This window comes from Dipodomys ordii, unplaced genomic scaffold (genome assembly GCF_000151885.1).
Source record: "Dipodomys ordii isolate 6190 unplaced genomic scaffold, Dord_2.0 Scaffold36, whole genome shotgun sequence".
NCBI lineage: Eukaryota > Metazoa > Chordata > Mammalia > Rodentia > Heteromyidae > Dipodomys > Dipodomys ordii.
In genome coordinates this window covers 4,971,688-4,996,865 of record NW_012267252.1, presented here as the reverse complement: position 1 = coordinate 4,996,865, position 25,178 = coordinate 4,971,688, and the positions used below count along the sequence as shown (strand labels likewise).

Here is a 25,178-nt window from a genome sequence, read left to right as displayed (position 1 = left end):
AAGTGTAGGAAATGGAGACGTGAGTTTTGTTGTTGCTGTGATGGTAGTATGTTTGTTTTTGCTTTTGGGTTGGTGAGTTTTTTGTTTGTTTGTTTGTTTAGACTGGGGGGGGTGGAAAGAACTGAAATGGAGGGAGGAAGAATGAACAGATGGAGAGTCATAGTATTTGACATGTGGAAAAAAATAAAAAAGGATGCACAAATAATCCCAAACTATACAACTTGTGGCAGGTCCAGGAAGGCAAAAGTAAAGGAAAGGGTGACACTGTCCAAAAAGTATCGTACTCATCATTTTGACTTATGAAACCCCTTAATAATGATAAAATTATATTCTAAAACAAAAAAGTATAACATGGGGGGGGGCTGGGAAGGTGGCTCAGTGGTAGAGTGCTTGCCTTGCATGCATGAGGCCCTGGGTTCGATTCCTCAGCACCACATAAGCAAAAAGAAAAAAGCCAGAAGTGGTGCTGTGGCTCAAGTGGTACAGTGCTAGTCTTGAGCTGAAGAGCTGAAGGACAGCACCCAAGCCCAGAGTTCAGGCCCCACGACCGGACCCCCCCCAAAAAAAAAAAGTATAACATGGGCACTTGTGGCTCACATCTGCAATCCTAGCTACTAAGGAAGCTGAGATCTAAAATCACGTGGTTTGAAGCCAGCCTGGGCAGGAAAGTATGTGAGACTCTTATCTTCAATTAAAGACCAATATGTAGATACTGTGTTGTTTAGCCCCAGGGCAGCCTTGCTCCTTGTGCTATATTTATGTATAATGCTTTGATGAGGCTTGGTCTCCACCAAACATGTGGCTGTGGGCTGTTGTCTTTAAAAGCTTGGTACAAACTCTGTTTGGGGCTGCAGGTCTTTGTAATAATTGGCTGTCTGCAGACCACTACTGCTCCAAGAAAGACTCCAAAATCTGACCTCTCAAAAAAAAAAAAAATAGCCCAGTGTCAATGGTTCACATCAGTAATCAGGAGGCTGAGATCTGAGGATTGTGGGTCAAAGTCAGCCCCAGCAAGAAAGTCCAAAAGACTGATCTCTAATCAACCACCAGAAAACAGGAAGCAGAGCTGTGGCTCAAGTGGTAGAGCACTAGCCTTGAGCTGAAGAGCTGAGGGACAGTGCCCAAGCCCAGAGTTCAAGTTCCACGACCAAAACCAAACCAAACCCAAACAAAACCACAAGCCAGAAGTAGAGCTGTGACTCAAATGGTAGATGGTCACTAGCTTTGAAAACAGAAGTTTAGGGACAGTGCCCAGGCCCTGACTGCCCAAGCCCCATGAGTGGTGTGTGCATGTGTGCGCAAACGCACACCCACACCCACATACACACAATGTATAACTTATTCAGGAGAACATTACACAGATTCAGGAAACCCATTCAAGGTCTGAGAGAGTTGCCAGATTGTAAGCAGAAGCTAAGGATGTAGGCTTTTTTAAAAATCTGTAAAACGGGTCTATGTGTAGCTCATCTGTGAAGTAAGTAACAGATTAGTAAGCTAAAACTTGTCATAGTACTTTGACCACTATGGCATAAAAAAAGCTAAAATAGTCAATGTTTTACTGTTTTAAGGCTCCTTTCAGCTGAATTCAAGGTAGTGAATACAATAGCTGCAGACAAGATGGGTTCTGTCCCCATGCAACATTTGTAAAGGTAGCTTCATTGCTGAACCAGAAGCATAGAGTTTTGTGTTGGAGTACTTTAATACGTTTTTATATTGCATATAAAATACATAAGCATAAACCAGTAAGATGCCTTGCTGAAAACTACCTTCTTTGTGAAAGCAGGCTGTAATTCTGAACAAGTTTTCAATTTTCACACTGCTGCTAGGGTAAAACATTTTAAAGAGTTTAATTTTTTACAATGGAGTCAATGACATAGGATTATCTAACAAAGTAATGGCTAATCAATAGAAGGTTTAGTTGTCAGGTGAAACATATAACACACTAAAAGGGATTGATTGCCAGGCTTCTCCTTATTTACTAGAAGGTATATATTTAAAATGACACACTTGTTACCAGGCTGCATTCTTTTAACCTTGCAAAAAGCTGCTTAAGAAATCTGTTCAGCAGCCCTATAGCAAAGCAAGATATAGTATAATAAAACTAACAAGTGAACGGGGGTGGTGTGGTAGAAACAGGGACCTTCAGATATATAGCAACATCATATCAGTCCCTAGTAAGAGCGTAAGAAAAAAACGGGACATCCAGGGAAGCTGAGACTGAGCTTTAAAAATGTCACACAGATGCTACCAAATCCTTTTCAAAAATGAAAAGCTATATATATTGATCTTGGTTCCTTATTTTGCCAAGGACAGATTTTTTTTTTTTGGACTCCAGCGTTAGGCACAGTAGGCTTCCTATCACACACCCCCACTTCCCTTTTCTCTCTTCCTTTTTTTTTTTTTAGGTGATACATACAGATTAAGCACTAAACACAAAATGAATTGGGCCCATATTGACTTGGACCAGCATATAAGCTATTTCTTTCATAATTTATTCACAGATCTCAACTCTATATGAAAATACACTTTTTATGGTCATTGCAACCCAGGAGTTCAATAATATTTTTTCTACTAAGTCAATGATTACACAATTTATCAAAGAATGATTACACCAGAATAAAAATAAAACAAAACACCAACCCCCTATACAGTCTTCTTTCCTCAAAGTAATTTTAAGAAAACTGGTTATTAAACCGCTTCTTTTTGAAGAAGGGTTTTGTAGCTAGGCACAAATTGCCAAACCATGTTAAAAAAAAAAGTTATTAGACTCTGAAGGATTCAGCAGAAGTGGGAAGTTATATAAACAAATCACTTCATCAGATTCAGAAAGATCACTTTTGTCTTACTTAAGAGACCTACATTAATTACCTTTAAGGTCTTTTACATGGACTATTTAAAATATGTACAATTTATTTATTTATTTCAAATGAGGTGCTTCTTCCAAAGTATTAAATAATGTCTAAAAATGCAAAAGCATTTTTATAAATAGGTAATTAAAACAGATGACTAAAATTAAGTCAAGCTGCAAAACATTACCCAGAATGCACTATGATTTTTTTTTAATAAACATTTCAGGCAATTTTTTTCCCATCCAATGCCCAAAGCACTTTAAGGGGGCGGGGGGGATAGGTAGGAAGTTTCATGGGGTAAAAACACACAACACATATATAATGAAATAATGACAAACCCTAAACTAAAGTATTTACAAGATACTCCCTTAAGCACAGTTTGTCATATTGCAATTACACCTTGCCTACTGCCAAAACCAAAGTGCTTACTATTGCCACTAGAGGGAGAAGCATCTTAACACAAAGCAATGGCATACAGGGAATGGCTTTTCTTGAGCAATTATCAGAACAAAGCTCCCTTGGCTGTGTGTACCTTCTAATTACTCAATACAATTAAAATGACTAACCTAAAACAAACAGAAAAAAATGCCTGCCTGATAGCAGGGACTTCATTAAACCTTTTCCTCCCATCAATCAAATCAGAAAGAATGGAATGTCAACATATACCAACAATACAGAGCTATTTAAAAAAGAAAATTATGTGAAGTTAAAAAATTTTTTTTTCATGGAAGAAAATGACTCTTGAAAAAAGAAGTGTCATGGTATTTACCCTTCTGGCTGCTTCTTGAAAACAAACTGTCCTCTGAAGAACAGAAATACAGAATGTTTTCTCTCAGTTCACTGGTTTATGAATGAGTTTTTGTTGTTTTGTGATTTTAATACACACTATAATGTCATTTTCTGTGTCCATGATGTGCTTTTTCCTCCCACTCATCCAACTGGAGAAAGGAGCTATGCCCGTCAAACTTCCATGCATATACTGGCTGATTTAACTTTAAGATCCTCATTGGTGGTTTTTTGTAGCTCTACTCCAAGGTGGTGTTTAGAACAACAGAAATTTTTTGAGGGGAGTGGGAATCTGATAGGGGAATGGAAAACAGTCCCTTATTCCTTCTGAAAGGCTTATGGAGTTCCTTTTATAAGGCCAGGTCATTAACAGAAAATGACAACAGAGTCATTTTTCTTTCAGCTGACAATTGTGACATTTTTCCAGCAGTGTGCAAGGTGTTGAAAACCTGGCAGCTGTTACCTCCTGGGATGAAGATACTTTTTTATCCTCCCTTGACAGTTTAACTCAGTGGGTCAGCACCTTTAAAGACTGCAAAGTATCCTTGAAGAGGATGGAAGCTTGAATTACTGCTCCCTCTCTAATCAATGTAAACCCTCACTGCAGGTGAAGTCTCCATCTATAGAGGTGCATGGGGGAGGAAAATGTAATGCCCTGAGCCAGATGGTTTTTATCTTGTTTTTAAAGAATAAAGGAACAAGCTAACAAGGGAGACAGCTACTTTGTTAGCTTCTTGGCCTCTCTCATGGCTTTGCATCCCCAGGGTTCCAGCTACACAAGAGAAAGAATACAGGAAAACATAAACACTTAAAGAAATATAACTAGAGGGCTGGCATCATGCTGCTTTCAAAGAGTTGAGAAAGCTCTACTCAATGCTTTATTTATCACTGCCCACGTTCTCAGGGTGGTAAGTGGACTCATACACAAAGAGGATGGGGGATGGAAGAAGGATTAGGCAAGGGTCACAATTTACTCAATTACAGAGAAAGGCAATGCTGACAGATCCTATTAGCACCAATGTGAAGTAAAGAAAAGTTGCATGCTATAATGCTACATTTTCAGAAAGCAATGAGTACTTTCATGTATCCTCCCAGGCCTTTGCCCTCCATTAAATATGAATAAAAGGTGGTTATGGTCTTTTTGGCTTCACATTTTAGAAGTAGAAAGAAAATTGTATCCACTTTATAATACATTTTTTAAGTTCTTAAAGCTAGGAGAGAGGAGTATCCCAAAACTAAGAAAATTAACTTTCTCCAAAAGGATATGGTTCTGCTTTACCCCACCTTCTCAAAAAAAAAAAATAGAAGAGCAGGTTTATAAAATGATTTTGAAATACAGAGAGATGTGTTTTCTCTTCTGCTTGTTTCTCTGTAGGGTTCTGGAATTACTGTTATCATGGCCCGTACAAGTCAGTAAGTATTCATCCTTCTCTATTTTCAGAAAAGGTTTGAATAGGATTGTTATTACTCCTACCAAAAAGAAATGTACTCTTCACCTGATTATGTAATTAAACACCTCTGTATATCACCTTCATAGTAACAATTAAAAAAAGAAAAAAGCTTATTGAATTTGCCATTAAAACCATTTTTGATAATGTAATTAAATTTTTTATTTAATAGACACAAGGCACTTAAACATTTTACCTTATGTTCATCTTAGTAAGCTGAATTTTTCAAGGAATTTGTACAATTTTCAGAAAAAGTTATTTACTAGTAGTCTATTATTGGTCTGTTAATACCTTTGAAAATTATAATAATGACCCTTCTTTCAGCTCCTCCAAGATTTAAAGTTTTCCAAATTAACATGTGATGGCTATATCCTATAAACAATGGCAAAACTTTTAAAATAACCTATTATGTATAGTAGTTTAAAATAATCCTAAGTTTTCAGAACATAAAACTTTTTTATGATCAATGGGAAGATTTCCTAAAATCTCATTAGAAATATCTGAAAATAAATCTCAAATTAAGAGACTAGACCACACAACACAAACTCTATTTACAGCAAAACTAAGTACAAGGTGGTCTTAACAGCTTTTTGTTGTCAAAAACAACAAAACAGACAAAAGAGCAAGTGGCACTTTCTTACTGTCATATGCCACAGAGAAGAGAAGTTCAAATAGCTTATATGTTATGTCCTGCCTTAAAAAACAAAAACAAACAAACAAACAAAAAAAACCAACCAGGCAGTGGGGTAATCAAGTTCAGGGCCTGGACAGCTGCCCTGTGACCTGCTTCTATTGACCTCTGTTATTCATCACTCTTCCCTGAGATTGAGAGGGCAAGCTCCTAGGGAGTGACCACCACAATAGACAGACACAAGCCAACAGAAATCTGGTTCCAGCAAAAAACCAGATGGCACTGCAATAAATTTACAAATCTGCATTCATGGGGCTGTTAAAACACCCAGAAGCTAAAAGACTGAAAGCCCCAGGAGGATCTCCCTACTTCCCTGTTTCTAAAGGCCATTTCTCTTTCCAAGAACACTGAGTTCATGCTCTTCACAAAGAGAATGGAGATAAAACCTTTTACAAAGGGGGTTGGGGGAGGAGGGGGGAGCCTTGTGACCTAATTAATCTCCAGAGCTTGGATCTCAACACTGAGTGACAGATATTAGGAAAAACATTTTGGAGCATAAGGGGGGAGGGGGGGAAGAGGGAGGTTAGTTAAAGTGGGGGAAGGATAGTAAAGAGAATCTGCTAAAAGTGCAATGAAAAAAACAGCATTAAATCTCTTTCAAATACTGCACACAGCAGATCTTGCAAGTAGAAAATGATTCAATAATGTATGCATTTATTTTTAAAATGAATCAGATTAGTCCCATGTGTGACCTGCTGGTCCATCTGTATGTGCTGGACTTAATAGGCACGATTCTCTCTCTTGCTTCAGTTTGAAGTATGAGAGAGATAAATTTAGTTTAATTTTCAACAGATCAGCCTATCCATTTTCCAAATGGACCATCTGGATCAGCCTATTAAAATTAATTTATAACTTTGCAGAGTGAAAATTCGTTTGTTAGCTTAAATAAAGTTGCCAAAACTTTTTGTTGTATCATTGTTTTCTGACAGTTGTTTCTGTATAGTGGGCAGAGTATTTTCATCTCTAAATTTATCTTATTCAATATTATTCTACCAACTTGGCTTTACAGATCAGGTGTTTATCTCCAAATAATTAAAACTAAAACTGTGTTAACAACAATTAGAGATCATTTGTTCATTTGTTTACAAAGCTTTGAGAACTGACTCAATTTTATTTAAAACAATTAGTTTTATCAACAAAGGGGAAGTCTGTAATCCTAGATATTTAGGAGACCAGAATCAGAGGAATCAAAGCCAGTTCCAACAGGGAAGTCCCTGAGACTCTTATTACCAACTAACCATTAAAGAAAAAAAAATAATAAAAGGAAGTGGAGGCTGTGACTCAAATTGGTAGATCCCTAGCCTGGGATAATGACTAGTGACAAGGCCTTGAGTTCAAGCCCCCAGTACTAGCGCCAAAAAAAAGGGGGGGGGGGAGTTGGGGTGGATAAAGAGTGCTGGTTGCTGGTGGCTCACATCTGTTATCCTAGCTACTCAGAAGGCTGAGATATGAGGATTCAGGTTCAAAGCCAGCCTGGGCCAAGAAAGTCCACGTGACTTTTTTGGGGGGGTGGGGGTGGGGTGGGATGGTCCGGTCGTGGGCCTGAACTCTGGACCTGGGCACTATCCCTCAACTGGTAGGCTAGCGCTCTACCAGTTGAGCCACAGCACCACTTCTGGCTTTTTTTCCTGCTTATGTGGTGCTGAGGAATTGAATCCAGGGCCTCATGCATGCAAGGCAAGTGCTATACTACTGAGCCATCTTCCCAGCCCTGCATGTGACTCTTATCTCCATTAAAACACCAAAAAGCCAGAAGTGGAGCTATAGCTCAAGTGACAAAGTGCCTGGAGCAAAAAAGCTTAGGGAACAGAGCCCGGGCCCTGAGTTCAAACCCCAGGACTGACACAAAATAGAAAAGTGGAAGTGCCTGTTCAAAAAATGTTTACAGCAAGTGGCTCACGCCTGTAATCCTAACTACTCAAGAGGCTGAGATCTGAGGATCCTGGTTCAAGGCCAGCCCAGGCAGGAAAGGCCGTGAGACTCTTATCCCTAATAAACCACTCAGAAAACTGAAGTGGTGCTATGGCTCAAGTGGTAAACCTCTCCCCTTGAGAGAAGATCTGAGGGACAGCGCCCAGGCCCAGAGTTCAAGCCCATGACTAACCAAAAAAAAAAAATAGAAGAAGAAGAAGTGGCGCTGTGGTTTAAATGGTCGAACACTCGCTTTGAGCTCAAGAGTTCAGGGACAGCACCCAGGCCCGGAGTTCAAGTCCTACGATCAGAAAAAAAAATTGCCGGGCACTGGTGGCTCATGCCTGTAATCCTAGCTACTCAGGAGGCTGAGATCTGAGGATCCAGTTCAAAGCCAGCCTGGTCAGGAAAGTCAATGAGAAAATCTTGTCTCCAATTAGCCACCAGAAAATAGGGAGTGGCACTGAGGCTCAAGTGGTAGAGCACTAGCCTTGAGCTGAAAAGCTCAGGGACAGCAGCAAGGCCGAGTTCAAGACCCACAACTGACAAAAAGAGAATGTAAACACTATGCAAACTGTCAAAAGGCAGAAGTAGAAACATCTTGGCAACACAGAAGTCTAAGAAGTCTAAGTCAAATCTAATCTTTTAAAAAATTTTTTAATAACTTTTATTGAGATTAAAGGATTACATAAATTTCACAAATTCACAGTCTTGTGTTAAAGTCACAAACACATTTTAACCTTCACAAGGCAAATTGTCATTATCTTGATCTATAATGTTTGTGAATTCTATAAGCTTTGACAATACAACTATTTCTTACACTTTGGGTGATAATGTACCAAATCTAACCTTTTCTAGGCTTCACTTTCTTCACCAACAACTTAGAGATAAGATTTTCTCATTGACTTTCCTGCCCAGGCTGGCTTTGAACTAGATTCTCAGATCTCAGCCTCCTGAGTAGCTAGGATTACAGGCATGAGCCACCAGTGCCTGGCAAGTTGGCAGTCATTGTGAGGATTAAATAAATATGTTCATGATGAGTGCTGAAAAAATATTAATTAATATTAATTAATTAATACCTTACAGCTCCTACTCTAGAACAATGCCTTAAGCTTATGCAAGTAAATTAGAATTCTTTTTACTAGCCAGGCACCAGTGGCTCGAGCCTGTAATCCTATCCTCTCTACTCTGGAGGCTGAGATCTGACAGTCATGGTTCAAAACCAACCACCACCAAAATGCTAGAAGTAGAGCTGTGTCGTAAGTGGTAGAGTACTGGCCTTGAGCAAACAAGCTCAGGGACAGAGCTTACTTAAGTCCTGAGTTCAAGCCTCAGGACTGGCACATACACACAAAAGAAAGCCTGAATTTATGAAGGAAAATATGGCTTAGCACCAATTATTCATTTTTCCCAAACAAGAAACTATTTTGTTTTAGTATTTACTATATATAGCTAATTGACTATTCTGTACTTGATACCTAGAATGTTTTTGAAATGATTAGGAAAGTGTGTTACTTGATTGAAATTGATGACTATGGCCAGAACAATTTCAGAGTATAGTACTCTTAATTTAAGCTCCAATGTTTAAAAAATGGTAAATCAAGGGTTTCCTGTCTTTTGTCATTGGAAGCTTTTAAGTAAGACTGAATTTCATACCTGTCTAAGTGAATTCTTCTCTGGTATTATCTTCCTAGGGGGTTCGCCATTATTACAATCTTCTCTCTCTGAGGAATTCTGTGAAAGAAAGTAAGCTTTAATTCAGTTCTCATTATCTTCAATCTTATTCTGTGAGAGTAAATTGAACTACATTTCTAATTCTAAGCTAGAATATCATGTATATTTACACATTTGAAGATTTATATACATACAGACATACACATATGGAAAGGGAAACATATGCCCATGTATGTAAATAAATGTATGTAGAGATCTAGGTGGTAGGTATTTCACCTACTGGAGCACTGCCTAGGATTACTACCTTCTCTTTTGAGTAATTAGTTTTTAACTATTGTCAATATTTGATTGATAGAGATCCCCAAGTCTAGGTTCTAAAATATAAATCTTCCTTTTTTCCCTCAAATTTGATCTCTTTTCTTCAATAAAAGCAGCATAGTTCTTTTTTGTGTATGTCTATCAGTTCCTAGATTTTGAACTCAGGACCTGGGCACTGTCCCTGCAGAGCTTTTTCTCCTCAAGGCTAGTTAGTATACTACCCCTTGAGCCATAGCTTCACTTTTGGCTTTTTGGTGGTTAATTGGAGATAAAAGTCTCACAGACTTTCCTGTCAGGGATAACTGAACCATGATCCTCAGATATGAGCCTCTTGAGCAACTAGGAGGGGTGTGATAGGTGTGAGTTATCAACATGAGGCTCCAAGAGACTTAACAGCAAAAAGCAAGTAGCAGAAGTATGGCTCAAGTGGTAAAGAACTAGCTTGAGGGCTGGGAAGGTGGCTCAGTGGTAGAATGCTTGCCTTGCAAGCATGAGGCCCTGGGTTCGATTCCTCAGCACCACATAAACAAAAAGAAAAAAGCTGGAAGTGGCGCTGTGGCTCAAGTGGTAGAGCGCTAGCCTTGAGCTGAAGAGCTGCGGGACAGCGCCCAGGCCCAGAGTTCAGGCCCCACGACCGGACCCAAAAAAAAAAAAAAAGAACTAGCTTGACATTTTCACAATAAAAAAAAAAAAAACTAGCTTGACAAAAGGTAAGTGTGAGGCCCCAAGTTCAAGCCCCAGTTTGACCAAAAAAAAAAAAACAAAATACAGTACAACTGTTATATACAACAGAGGTAGGAATGTGAAAAACAAGTCAAGATACTAGAGCCAATGGACAGACACTATCCTAACAGTGAAAGGGAGATGAGTATGAGATGAAGAGCTCTAGGTTTTTTTTGGTTTGTTTGTTGTTTTTTGGGTCCAGTCGTGGGGCCTGAACTCTGGGCCTGGGCGCTGTCCCTCAGCTCTTCAGCTCAAGGCAAGCGCTCTACCACTGAGCCATCTTCCCAGCCCCGAAGAGCTCTAGTTTTGAGAGTAGGAAGGAATGATGAAATATCAGCAGTCACCCCAGTGGTCTGAAAAGCCTTTCCAACCAACATCCAGGAGAACTCAGTCACACACTCACACTAATTGCATCCTTAGCTATGGGAAACCCCAATAAGCAAGGTGTGTTTAACCTGGGTTGACAGGCTAAGTTATATCCAATAAACTCTATTTAAGGGTACAACTAGTTGAAACAAGCAAGAATTGTGGATGGATGCTAAATTAGCAGGTGAAAGCTTTACAAATAGCAAAACAGTTACATAATCTCAATATATCTTTCATTAGCATATAAGAAAAAATAGAAATCTTAGAGAAACATGATGAACCTATTAATATGATATACTGAGAACAACACATCAGTTAGTTCTGAGATATTTTTGCCCAAAATCCTACTCAAAAGAAAACATCATGGGGCTGGGAAGGTGGCTCAGTGATAGAGTGCTTGCTTTGCATGTATGAGGCCCTGGGTTTGATCCCTCAGCACCACATAAGCAGAAAAGGCTGGAAGTGGTGCTGTGGCTCATGTGGTAGAGCACTACTAGCCTTGAGCTGAAGAGCTGAGTGACAGTGCCCAAGCCCAGAGTTTAAGCCCCACAATTGGCAAAAAAAAAAAAAAAATTTAATTAAAACAATTTTTTTTGTTCTTTGGGTCTGGTTGTGGGGCCTGAACTCTGGGCCTGGGCGCTGTCCCTCAGCTCTTCAGCTCAAGGCTAGTGCTCTACCACTTGAGCCACAGCGCCACTTCCGGCTTTTTTCTTTTTTCTTATGTGGTGCTGAGGAATCGAACCCAGGGCCTCATGCATGCAAAGCAAATGCTCTACCACTGAGTCACCTTCCCAGCCCTAAAACAATTTTTTAAAAAGAAAACATCAAACTAACTCAAATTGAGGGGCAGCCTGTGAAAGTAAAATCTGTATTTACCAAAACAATCAAGCCAAGGTCATAAAATAATGTCTCATTTTAGTGGATAGATCTGTAAGTTTTGACAATAAACTTGTATAACTATACTACAATGAAAGTATTAAACAGGTCTATTGATACTGAATTTTCCTTGTAATGCTACTTCATGGTCAACCCTCTCTCACTATTTTTAGAATAGTAGTCTTTTCTAGAATGTCATATAAATAGACTAATAGCCTTTTTTTTTTTTTGCCAGTTGTGGGGCCTGAACTCTGGGCCTAGGCACTGCCCCTCAGCTTTCAGCTCAAGGCTAGCGCTCTACCACTTGAGCCACAGCGCCACTTCCAGCTTTTTCTGCTTATGTGGTGCTGAGGAATCAAACCCAGGGCCTCATGTATGTAGGGTAAACACTCTACCACTGAGCCACCTTCCCAGCCCGACTCATAACCTTTTGAATTTGGACCTCTTTTTCCCCTCACTTAACCACTATTCATGTTGTTTCATGAATTAGGACCTTTTATTTTTTATTGCCAAAACAGTATTCTACTGAGAGTGTGTTGCTCTATGTAATTCCCTGATTTTGATCTTTTGTATTTGTGTGTGTCAGTGCACACACCTGTGGGGGGGGGGTGGCAGTATTGGGTTTGAATTTGGCCTCACACTTGCTAAGCAGTTGCTCTATCTCTTGAGCCATGGTGCCTGCCCTCTACTGTGGTGTGGCTGTTTAAGACAATGTCCTTGTTTATAGAAACATTAACAGCAAAGAGACATTATATCTGTAACTTTCACATGGTTTAAAAAAATACATAAATGAATATATGTGGTAGTACATGTGTTTGGATAAAGATAATAAAATGTGGCAAAATTAACATTTACATGAGGAGTGTGAGAGGAATCTTTGTATTTTTCTTTGAATATGTCCACAAATCTAAAAGTAACTAAAAATAAAGATTAAAAACTATAGCTGGACACTGTCGGTTTATGCCTGCAATCCTAGCTACTCAAGAGGCTAAGATGTGAGGATTGTAGTTCAAAAGCCAGTCTGGGCAAAAAAGTCTATGAGACTCTGATCTGCAATTAACTACCAAAAAGCTGGAAGTTGAGCTGTAGCTCAAGCAGTTCAGTGGTAGCCTTGAGCAGAAAAGCTCAGGGACAACACCCAGGTCCTGAGTTCAAATCCCAGGACACACAATAAAAACTTAAAAGAGAATGGGGGGACAAAGGGTGAACAAATGCAGTACAAGTCATATACACTGGACACTATGTTGAAAATGAACTATACAATTTATGGGTGGAGAAGGGAGGGAAAAACTGGGAGAGAGTAAGGGAAGGGGTAACACTGTGGAAGAAGAAATGTATTCTTTAACTGACATATGTAACTATAACCCATCAGTACATCACCTTTATAATAACAAGATTAAAAAAAAGCTAAGTCAAATCTAGAATGAAACATTTTGAAATGAAAAAAAGTTCAATAAGTAAAAACCTCTATAAGGGAGAAAATCTCTATAAAATATAACTTATATTCTATCACAACACTAAACCTTAAGGAAACTTGACTGCTACAACCAACACATACTCAACACTCAGATCAAACATTACATTTTAGAAAATAATTTGCTACATGTTTGTAGTCCTTGAGTAACCATGATCTAAAACAAACATTCTATTAAAATACTTTTTTTTTTTTTTGTCAGTCGTGGGGCTTGAACTCTGGGCTTGGGTGCTGTCCCTGTGCTTTTCAGCCGCTTGAGCCACAGAACCACTTCTTTAAAATAACTTTTGAAAAAGACTTTACATAACTTGTTACTATTTATATTCCCTCACATAGTTTTTTTTTAGCTTAGTTAAACAACTTTGAATGAAAAGGAACACAATAAAAAGTCTTTCTTTCAGACAACTTTAACTTGAAACTGGAAGCTTTCAGAACATGAAGATACAGCAAAGTTTAGGGAGGTTAATGTCAAAGATGAAATACTGCTACAACAGGCAGGACATCTCAGAAAGTCCTTCTTTTCTTTGGGCAGACTAGAGTTTTGAACTTGGGGCCTTCCATTGGCTAAGTAGTGCCCTCTACCAACTTGAGCTATTCCACCAGCTATTTTTGCCTTGTTTATTTTGTGAGATAAGGTCTTACTTTATGGCTAGGCTAGCCAGGACTTTGATCCTCCTATTTGTGCTTTGTTGTATAAATGGGATAACAGGCACATGCCACCCATGAAGGCAGTGATTGAGATAAGAATCTCATGAACATTTTTTGCCCAGGTTGGCCTCTAACCACAGTCACCAGATCTCTACCATCCAAGCAGCTGGGATTATAGGTTTTAAGTCTTCAGTCAGTTTTTACTCACTGCTTTTCTTTGGAGCATATCCAATTAGCTTCTAGTTTATAATTTTTCCTTCCAATTATCTACTTAATACATTTGATCCTCATCTTGCAACTTAACTGCCTGTCCTCTGGTCCAGACCTCCAATACCCCTTACTACTGTCATAAGCTTCTAACATCTTAACTTTTTATCTAAAACATTCTATATACTACTGTCATCTCTTATTGAGATGAGAGGTCTCCCTAACTTTTGCTTGGGCTGGCCTCAAACCAAGATCCTCATGTTCCACCATAGCTAGGTTTATAGGCATAGACACTATGTCCAGACCCAAACTAATCTTAACACAGAATACCATAATCTGGCCAATTTAATTTTGTATCAAAATCTCTGCACCATTTATATTCCATTATCTACCATTCATCAAAACAAGCTCTCATCCTTGTGCTTTTACTCTATATTTCCTTTCCCCTTCTCCATCCTTCCTCAGTGCCAGGATTCAAGGAGTGTGCTACCTTGCATGGCTCACTTTTGCAAATTCTTTTTTTTTTTTTTGAGGTGGGGGGGTCAGTCATGGGGCTTGAACTCTGGGCCTGGGTGCTTGAGCTCTTTAGCTCAAGGCAAGCGCTCTACCACTTGAGCCACAGTGCCACTTCTGGCTTTTTCTGTTTATGTGGTGCTGAGGAACCGAACCTCATATGCATGCGAGGCAAGCATTCTATCACTGAGCCACCTTCCCAGTCCCCGTTTTTGCTAATTCTTTTACCACTGATATATATTACATTAGCCTTCTTTCACAATTCCTTTATCTAGCAAAAGAGTCAACTAAAAAGATCAAAGAATTTTATTTTTTGTAAGTTGTAGGCTTTGAACTCAGGGCCTGGGTACTGTCCCTGAGCTCTTTTGCTCAAGGTTAGTGTCCACCACTTTGAACTACAGCTCTGTTTTTTGAGTGGTTAATTGAAGATACTCTTGCAGACTTTCTTCCCAGGACAGCTTTAAACCATGATCCTCAGATCTCAGCCTCCTGAACAGCTAGGATTACAGGTGTGAGCCACCAGCACCAGCCTCCAAGTAATCTTTTTTAAGTACCACTGACATTGTGATGATTTTTTTCCTTTAAAAAAAAGTGAAGTTGGGGATTTAGCTCAGTGGAAGAGGACTTGCCTAGCAAATGCAAGGCTAAGTTCAGTCCTTAGCTGGGGGGTGGGGGAGGGAAAAGAGGGGGTGACGGGGGAGAACAGGCATCACTGGCTCATGTCTATAGTCCTAGCAACTTATGAGTCTGACATCTGAGGATAAAGTTCAAAAACCAGCCGGGGGGGGGGAAGGATTGGGACTGGGGGGGAGGGGGGAGGCTGTGAAGGGCTGTGAAGGATAAACAAAGGAGGAGGCTGCAATGCTTGGTAAGAAATGTTCGCATTATCCTGCCCATGTAATTGTAACCCCTCTGTACAGTATGTTCACAAATAAAATAAATTTAAAAAAAACCAGCCTGGGCAGAAATATCCATTAAACTCTTACCTGCAATCAGCCAGTAAAAAGCCCAAAACAGAGCTTCTACTCAAGTGGTAGAATACAAGAGCCTTGAAAAAAGCTAAGGGACAAAGTCCTTCATTCAAGCCCGGTAGTGCCACACGCACAAAACAAAACAAAAAGCCTTAGTGGCTCTTTGAAATCAAATGTGAAGTTCTAGACTTGGTTTTCAAGGCTGCCCAGAATTTTCTGCCATGTTTCATTGCCATTTCCCTTAACATGTGTTTTGTCTCCATGAAACAAGGTCTCTTAAAAAAAAACTCACAAGCCGGGCGCTGGTGGCTCACGCCTGTAATCCTAGCTACTCAGGAGGCTGAGATCTGAGGATTGCAGTTCAAAGCCAGCCCGGGCAGGAGAGACCGTGAGACTCCTATCTCCAATAAACCAACAGAAAACCGGAAGTGGCGCTGTAGCTCAAGTGGTAGAGCGCTCGCCTTGAGCTGAAGAGCTGAGGGACAGCGCCCAGGCCCAGAGTTCAAGCCCCACGACCAACCAAAAAAAAAAAAAAACTCACAAAAAATGTGATCTTGAAATTAGGCTGGAAGAATCTAGTCTAGTTCACTTGATGATTTATAAACACAAGATTATTTAATTTATTCAAGTCCTATATATTCTTTAAATGATGTTCAACTGTCATCTTCTCTAAGAAACAATTATTTATTCCTCCATCCTATGATACTAGAAATTCCTTAACATTTTAGTGTCTTGATTCACAAAATCTGGCACCTTGACACATTTCTGCATTGTTATTCTCAACGAACAGTAAGAATGAAAGCTTACTGGGGAAAGTCTTATAGCTCTCTCTACCCCTCAGTACATTATGACATAACATACAAATAAAAGATGCTCAATAAATAGCTCAAAACATGAACAGACATCATCTAGCTGGCTTAAAAGTAGTTTCCATTTCAAAGAAACTTCGTGATAGCCCAATTACAACATTATCATCCTACTATTTATAATGTCACTGTGATCATTTACATGCCAAAGTAGTTGCCTTTTTTGTTTTGTTTTTGTTTTGTTTTTTGGTTGATCTTGGGGCTTTGAAGTCTGGGACTAGGCGCTGTCCATCAGCGCCACAGCACCACTTCTGGTTTTCTGGTCATTTATTGGAGAAAAAAAGAGTCTCATGGACTTTCCTTGCCAGGGCTGGCTTTGAACGGTGAGCCTCAGATCTCAGCCTCCTGAGTAGCTAGGATTACAGGCGTGAGCCACCAGCACCGGCTGCTGTCACCTTTTATCTATAGCAGCCAAGGTATTAGAGTAATCACAACAGGAGTCCTCCTCCACCCATAAAATACTTTATAGAAAAAAGGTTGCCAAATCTTGATCTAGGATGTAACATTCTTTCATGGCCAAAATACTTTTATTTCCAAAGGTTTGGGGTGGTTTTTTTCCCCCTCAAAAAGTGAGTATTTTTATGGTAGCATTTGGCAGGGTCATAGAACAATATTCTCCAAGACTTAGAAAGTAGCTTATTTACTGTTTTCAGTTATCTATTTGAACATACAATTCCTGATACTAAGCTAATTTACTCAGTGATGTAAAAAGCCAGTCAATCATAATGACTTAAAATAATCTTTGAATAAGCACCTGGACAGCCTATTTGAACAAATATCTGTTGTAATCAGTTCCAAAACTAGGACTAACATTTTCCATCAGTATCACATTTTTCATTGGAAAAGATGGGATATTACCATTTCACCAAAACAAATAATTGTGATAAATCATAACACTGAGTCTGAGTCCATTTTAAAAACTGAATCCAACTGCTTGTCATCATGAAGATTGACAACCCATGGGAAAAAAATTGAGACTAATTTCTAATAATTAGTTGGACATATCATAAAATGAACTTTACTAGCACGTAAAGTAAACTGGATTAATCTTTTTTCCCCATTAACTTAGATGACTTTAAACTAATTTAATCCTCCAGACAAGACATAATTTGCAGTTTATAAAAATAGGAACAATTAATTTTTAGCAAAATTAAAAGATAGTTTATCTAGCTGAATAAAATCATGAAAAAACTCTTCAATGAAAGGTGACATAAAAATACTGTGTGAATGTGTATACTTAAACAAATTTTAATTAATCCTTCTAAGATACAAAAGAAGACACTTGAATGAGTTGAAAAGCTAAAGGCCTGTTGTTCTGTTGTATTTCCATGCACAGTGCTTTTCCAGTACATTTTGTTAAGCCACAACCACATCAAAACTTCCATATATTTCTAAACGTCAACTAATCTCCCAGTTAAAGCTTTCAAGGAGTACTATTTTCTAACAATATGCTAAAGTAAGCACAGAACTAGAAACTGTACAGGATATAAAAGCATTCTCTGATACAAACAAGATTTCCATTATGACTGCCTTACTCCCTGTGACAGAAGTCAAAAAACTGCCAAGTAGGTTTTTCCCTGTTACATTGTCCAACACTAATTATAAAACACTACAGATACAGCCTTTCTCAAAATGCAAAGGGATTGTGTGTATCTGCAAACAACTATTTTTTATGCTTCCAAATTCTTAATCCTGTTTGGAGCTGTCAGTGGGGGTTAATGGAAGCCTTGGATAGGAGAATTCCAATCTGGTTGGCAGATGGATAGGTTGGTTATAGCTGCATAACTATGTCTTGCCTGCAGGCACAATTCAGAACACTGTTAAAGCAATATAAAGTCTCTGTCAAGCTGAACCATTTGGATCAGTAGCAAGGAGAAATAATAATAAAAAAGAAGTTCATTTCTAGGCCTTGTGCATTTATGCTAGTATGCAGAAACTGATTAATTGTCATAGTGTGCTGGTCTTCTATACCTCAGATTTCTACTTCTGGAGTAGATTTTGCATGCTAATATAATCATTCTCCCTCTTGAGACATTAGCAAATAATCAAATGAAAAACAGGATCATAATTTACTGAGATTCGAGCAATTCTCTATGCAAATTTGACTTGTTATTGCTGCTGCCTCGTTAATCTGAATGCCTTTGACAAACTCCTTTGATTTATGAACTCATGACAACTCCAATGTGTATATATTTTGCTAGATTGACATTATCATTAAGAGTGGGTGGACTGAGCTCACATGAATGGCTGATTTTATTCGCTGGTGTCTGCTGCTCAACAGCTGAGCATCTCCTCCTCACAAAGCCCCTGAGCGGCAGGCTCTTCCCATCTTCCCATCCATTCATCATCTCGATGTTAATTGGCCCAGGCTTTAAGCAAATTTTCAACACGATTTAAAGGCACGATGACACTGATTACTGACCCTCTGCCATACGGTGCCTATTGATTAACCTGACAGAGATGATGAGCTTGAAGGAAACTAGGTGTGTGGGGACCTCAGGGGGAAAAATATATTGTCTATGCAGGCAAACACTTGTCATTACCTCACAAGCCAGAATTTGCACAGCACACAATCTTAAAAGATACTACTGCTCTAACACCTATAGCTAATACAAAGCACTTTCTGTGTTCAGAGATGTTATAAATGTCATGTCAAAACATATGACACATTCAGTATTTAGAATTCCCCAGATAAATGGCTACCTTTTATGTTTGTAGTGGCTGATACATACATATATAGACATACACAGACACATGCACATATATACACACATACATATATGTGGTGTATCTGTTAAAGGTTAAATTTAAAGTACTAGGTCTGGTAGTACCATACATAAAACAGTAACAACAGAGAAACCAACTAGGATCTTGAAAATAGAAGAAAGGAAAGATTAGAACTATCTGCTGCTATCCTACCATTATTACAGTAAGCTGCCATACTAGAATTAAGAGAGAGAGTCTTAAAGATAAAGTATCAGCCCGATTTCACATATTTTGTTCTTTTTTTAAATACTGCTACCTGATTCCAACTGCCAAACCATTCCTAATACAGAAATTAACAATATTTTAACATAAAGCAAAATAGTATTTTAACAAACACAGCCCTTAAATTCTTGCTTACCCATATCTAATAACTATTATACAAATTGTTTACTTTGGGATTATAAAATTAGATTATAAAATCTAAATGCTTCATTATTAAAGGAAGACATAAAAGTTCATAAGTAATAATATAATAATTATTATATTAGTCAATGAACAAAAATCTGCCTTATGATACTGCTAGGTCTGCAAATTTCCACAAAGTCAGGCAGCATACCATCAAGGATCTGACAAAAACCATCTTTAGATAGAGATTGCTATTATTTCAAACAAGCCAAGAAAATGCTACCACCACCCCTGGCCACATATATCACCTTGTTTACTTACGAGTCCTGGGGGGGGGGCAGGGGGGACAGCCAAATATACAGTTTTATACACGAAGACTGTGGAGTAGCACTAACTGTTATTTCAAAGGTAAAATAAAACTGTATAACAACTCAGCTATAGTCCCTATTACAGTGACATGGGCTGTTAATGTAAGAGATCAAATGTTTTTCGCATCAAAAGCATTGGTGACTGTTATACTGGAACATGTAGCTTACTCCCTAAAAGACTGCCTCCTGCTCTTTTAAGATAAACAGGCTCAACTGAGCACTGAGATGCTCTGATAAGGACAGAAGAGAGTACCAGGGAGTGACAAGGGCGGAGCATGAACAGCAATGTTGCTTCTGTTAACTCTCAAGTCAGAAAACATCTCAACATTTTAATATTTTATCATTAAAAGTGTAGCTACCTGAGAAAGACAAATTCAGCAATCAATATGGGGGAACCCTACCCCAAGCAGCTAGAACAATTATGTCTGTTTTGGGAAGAGGAGTGATATCACACCATTGTCTGAACCTATTTCCTTTGTGACTTCTTAATGAAAGGTTTTAACAGCAAATTAACAATGACTAAGTACATAAAAGAATTTATCATGTTAATATGTTCCACATCAGAAGCAACAGTCCATTTAATTTCTAAAGGTTTTTTTAAGCTCTTAACTCTTGGTTTAAAAATGAAACTTACTATCTTACCAGTATGTAGATTTCCCCTCATTTTTTGTGCTTAAAATGACAATACAATCACCAAACTATTAACTATTTATAGTAATATGGGCTTAACATTTTACTATCCCAAATAGGTTTACAATGTAGGCCCATTTACATACAAGCACTGGTTGTTCTTGTCAAACTACCAGTCCTTAGAAAGTTTCTTACCTGTTTATCTATTTAAACTTTAACAATGCATACTGAACCAAATAAGCATAGTGAAATAAATATAAATCCACTGGGGGAGGGATTAGGAACAGAAAGCAAAACAGACAACATGTGATCAAAGAAAAAAATTAGCTTCTATGTGAATGCTACCTTTCAATCTAAATATTACCCCCATGATTGCGATCAGGACATGATTCTCTGTGCTGCCATAATTAATATTTTATCCAGTGACCATCATATTCATCCTAGTTGAATTAAGAGGCAAATATTTGCATCTACTAATAAGGATATCTGGTTATTTCAGTAACCTAACGCATTATGTAGACTTTTCTGATTTCTCAGAGAAGGATGAGAGTCCAAATCCATTTTTGCTAATGAAATATTATCATGTTATCCCTTTTTCTGAGTGTTTTCTGGGGTTTGGTTTTGTTTCTTGCTAAATGACTTTACTCATCTTGGATATCTTCCTTGCTTTGTTTTTACTTCAGTCCAAATATGTCAGAAACAGATTTCTTTAAACTGATAAATACTGTGGTCCCTAAATGTCTGCTATTTTGGAATGTAAACTGTCCCACATGAAAATATATTGTGGAAAAAGCAGACCTGGCTAGGTTAAGATTTATGTCTATATCACTATTGTTGAACTGCCCCTTAATTTAATCATTTTTTGCCTTATTAATAGTCATTTCATCATCTTGTTATTATTCTGTGGCCATAGAAACTTATATAGTCTTTTGTTGTTGTTGTCGGTTGTGGGGCTTAAACACTGGGCCTGGGTGCTGTCCCTCAGCTCTTCAGCTCAAGGCTAGCACTCTACCACTTGAGCCACAGTGCCACTTCCGGTTTTTTCTGCTTATATGGTGCTGAGGAATCGAACCCAGGGCCTCATGCATGCAAGGCAAGCACTCTACCACTGAACCACCTTCCCAGCCCCCCTTATATTGTCTTTTGGCATCAGTGGCTCATACATGTAATTCTAATTATTGGGGAGGCTGAGATCAGAGGACTACAGTTCAAAGACAGCCCAGACACTCTTATCCTCAATTAATTGCCAGAAAACCTAAAGTGGCACTGTGGCTTAAAGTGGTAGAATGCTACCCTTGAACGAAAAAACTCAGGAACAGTATCTAGGCCCTGCGTTCAAGCCACACAACAGACAAATAAATAAATAGATAGATGGATAAATAAATAATATTGCCAGGTGCCAGTGGCTCACGCCTATAATCCTAGCTACTCAGGAGACTAAGATCTGAGGATCATGGCTCAAAGCCAGCCCAGGCAGGAAAGTCTGTGAGACTCTAATAGCCAATAAACCACTCAGAAAACAGTGGCACAGTGGCTCAAGAGGTTTAAATACTATTTTCAGATGTTTACAAGGGGCTGGGAAGGTGGCTCAGTGGTAGAGTGCTTGCCTTGCATGCATGAGGCCCTGGGTTCGATTCCTCAGCACCACATAAACAGAAAAAGCTGGAAGTGGTGCTGTGGCTCAAGTGGTAGAGCACTAGCCTTGAGCTGAAGAGCTGTGGGACAGCGCCCCGGCCCAGAGTTCAAGTCCCATGACCGACAAAAAGAAATGAAATCTACATTAGTTTCTTTTCTCAGTATTATCTCAAAAGTCTTAATGAAAGAGCAAGTTTTACCATCATTTAGTAGGAGTGGAGTGGACATTAATGATCTTTTGTTGATTTTAAAAAAACAAATTAGAAACATTAATTCAACTGTTCCTAAATTATTCTGGTTTTTATTTTAAAGTGACCATTTAATTTAATAATCATTTTACCACAAAAAAATCAAACTGGGCTCATTTTGATCAATGGTCTGTTATTAGCTATTACCAAAATAATTTGTTGTATAGAATTTAAAAAAGTGTTCCATTAACTTCAGAATTTGATGATAAGAGGTTAATTTCAAACATTATAATACCACAGCACTTATTCTTTTTTGGGGGGGAGGGAGGGGTTCGGTTGTGGGGCCTGAACTCTGGGCTTGGGCGCTGTCCCTCAGCTCTTCAGCTCAAGGCTAGCATTCTACCACTTCAGCCACGGTGCCACTTCTGCTTTTTTCTTTTTGCTTATGTGGTGCTAAGGAATCGAACCCAGGGCCTCATGTATGCAAAGCAAATGCTCTACCACTGAGCCACCTTCCCAGCCCAGCACTTGTTCTTATAGTACAAAGTTTTTCATTTCATAACAGACAATTTTGGGATTAATTTCTGTGCCAAGATTCACTCTTGTAAAAATAATGAATTATCTTTTGGTCCTGAAGACAATGGAGAAATAGTGGAATGTAAAACCAGTTACCTATCACTAACTGCTGTAACAATGTATCCATTCTGAGTGGATACTGGTCAGTAAAGAAAGCCTAGACATTTCTAAATGCCAGTGGTTCCCAACATCTCCTTTCCACTCTGAGTAGAATGAAGTCTGAGAGCACTGACTGGTGGGTCATTCAACCCACCAGAGCCTTGAAAGGTTTCAAGAATAACAGAGGTCATGTAATTGCCAAAAGAGCATTAGCCACTCAATCATAATGGATAATTAAATGACCTACAGGATTCTTGAAATAGCTGCTCTATATTTGGTCTATTACTTGTGTCCCTCAAGATAAGCTAGTGTTTGGTCTGTCTTGACCTGCGTAAGTCGAACCTGTGCCTGAAAACTAGCTGCAGTCTTCTCTATTGCTTTGTAACCCCCACCACACTATACTTTCAAGAGGACACACATTAAAAAAAATCAATCTTGTATCCTTCTCCCCATTGTGCTCTCTAGAATACAAATTATTTAAGCAAAGAAAAAAAGTAAATTCCTAGCTCTGAAAAAACGGGGACAGAATAAAACACAAAAAGTATACAAAGGAAAGTCAAGATGACATTTTTTTGTGTGTGTGTCCGGTTGTGGGGCCTGAACTCTGGGCCTGGGCACTGTCCCTCAGCTCTTCAGCTCCAGGCTAGTGCTCTACCACTGGAGCCACAGCGCCACTTCTGGCTTTTTTCTTTTTTGCCTATGTGGTGCTGAGGAATCGAACCCAGGGCCTCATGCATGCAAGGTAAGCACTCTACCACTGAGCCAACTTCCCAGCCCCAAGATGACATTTTAAAACAAGTTTTGCTCATAAGCTTTCAAGGACTTTACATTTGATTATAGCTAATATGAGATTATTACTATTTTATTATTATTATTTTGTGTTGGTGTAGCTAGTCATTAAAACTCCAATTGCCTAAACTGCTTTTTTTTTTTTAAATCTTGAAGTAGTTTTACTAGACTGCCTTTTTGATAGTATGGGCTATTGGGCTATTAGACTCTTCTGGTCTAAGTTTTAAGTCTATATAGAAAGCAAATTGCCTCAACAAAATGAAGTGTGTGTGTGTGTGTGTGTGTGAATGTTTACATAATAGTAGCAGCAAAACGAGTAAGAACCTCACTTCAAATTTTTATCTGAATAGTTTAACAACCACACAACAATACTGGCCTGAAAAAATACAACCACATAGAAGCAGCTGCATGAAATAACAAAAATATACTAGAGAATTTGCTTCTTTTGGAGAAAAGTGTCTGCCTGTGGCCCTAGAAGTAATTGTATATCTAGCAAGCACTACAGAAAGAGCAAGGGACAAGTAACCAAACACAACCCCACAATAATGGCAAGGAACAAGGGATGTGAGGGACAAAAGAGCTCACATTTAGTATACCTTGGAGGCTTGTAGGATTTTTCTGTTTCCACAGGAAATTATGTCATTTGAGGCTACTGACTATCATGATCTCTTACTAGTACATGAATGGCTTATTAAACCTAGAACATATCTGTTTTAGTTAACTTCTGGGCAGGGAGGGGGCTAGAAGGAGAGAAAAGAACAAAATGTACTTAAATGCTGAATCTTTTCTCCAGGCTGAATGCCTTTCATCCAATAAGACATTCAAAGCAGTGACCCAGCAAATGGATTGAAAAAGCAATCTTCCGTCCCAGTGCCACATTATCATTCCTATTCAGTATTCTCCATGAGATATCTCAATCAGCTGTGTGTAAGTGACAACGCAGCCCATTGCTGGGTTAATTAAACATTTGACTTTAACACCCTCCCCATCATTAAGCAAATAAAAACAGATAATTCAAACTGCACTTCATCCTCAGGGTACACAACACACATGTCAAAATTAAGAGAGTCCAAGGCCTCTAGGGAATTCTGCTGGGGCTATAATCAGTTTAAATCTTATCTGGTTTATCAATTATTCTATTGATTACACCAAAGTGATTACACACAACTCCTCTGCCACATGGGATTGATGTCAGCAGAGTAAGAAAATAACTCCAGGAGGTTCCAAACTGATTTAAAAAGAGACCAACAGACAGACCAATAATAGTCGATTATTACATACCAGTGATCCATAGACTGAAGAGTTGATTCTTAGTTTCAGGCGGGTGAAGTGAACTGTTTCCAATCACTATGTTTCTCTGATATACCTTACAGTTAGCTTGAGTAAATTTATGTTGTGGAAGATCAACATATTTTCTACTGATTTAAGCAGAAGCTAACATGGTCAGCAGTTGAGATATTT

General features: G+C 38.7%; 1 protein-coding gene across 1 annotated transcript in view; it reads right to left on the bottom strand.

Annotated features, from left to right (window-relative positions):
• The window catches only part of Btrc (beta-transducin repeat containing E3 ubiquitin protein ligase), a 165,268-nt gene that overhangs the window by 78,503 nt on the left and 61,587 nt on the right, over positions 1 to 25,178 (bottom strand). The window contains exon 4 of the mRNA XM_013017590.1: positions 9,342 to 9,419. Within this exon, the coding sequence (XP_012873044.1) occupies positions 9,342 to 9,419 (78 nt within the window). The remainder of the gene's footprint in view (positions 1 to 9,341; positions 9,420 to 25,178) is intronic.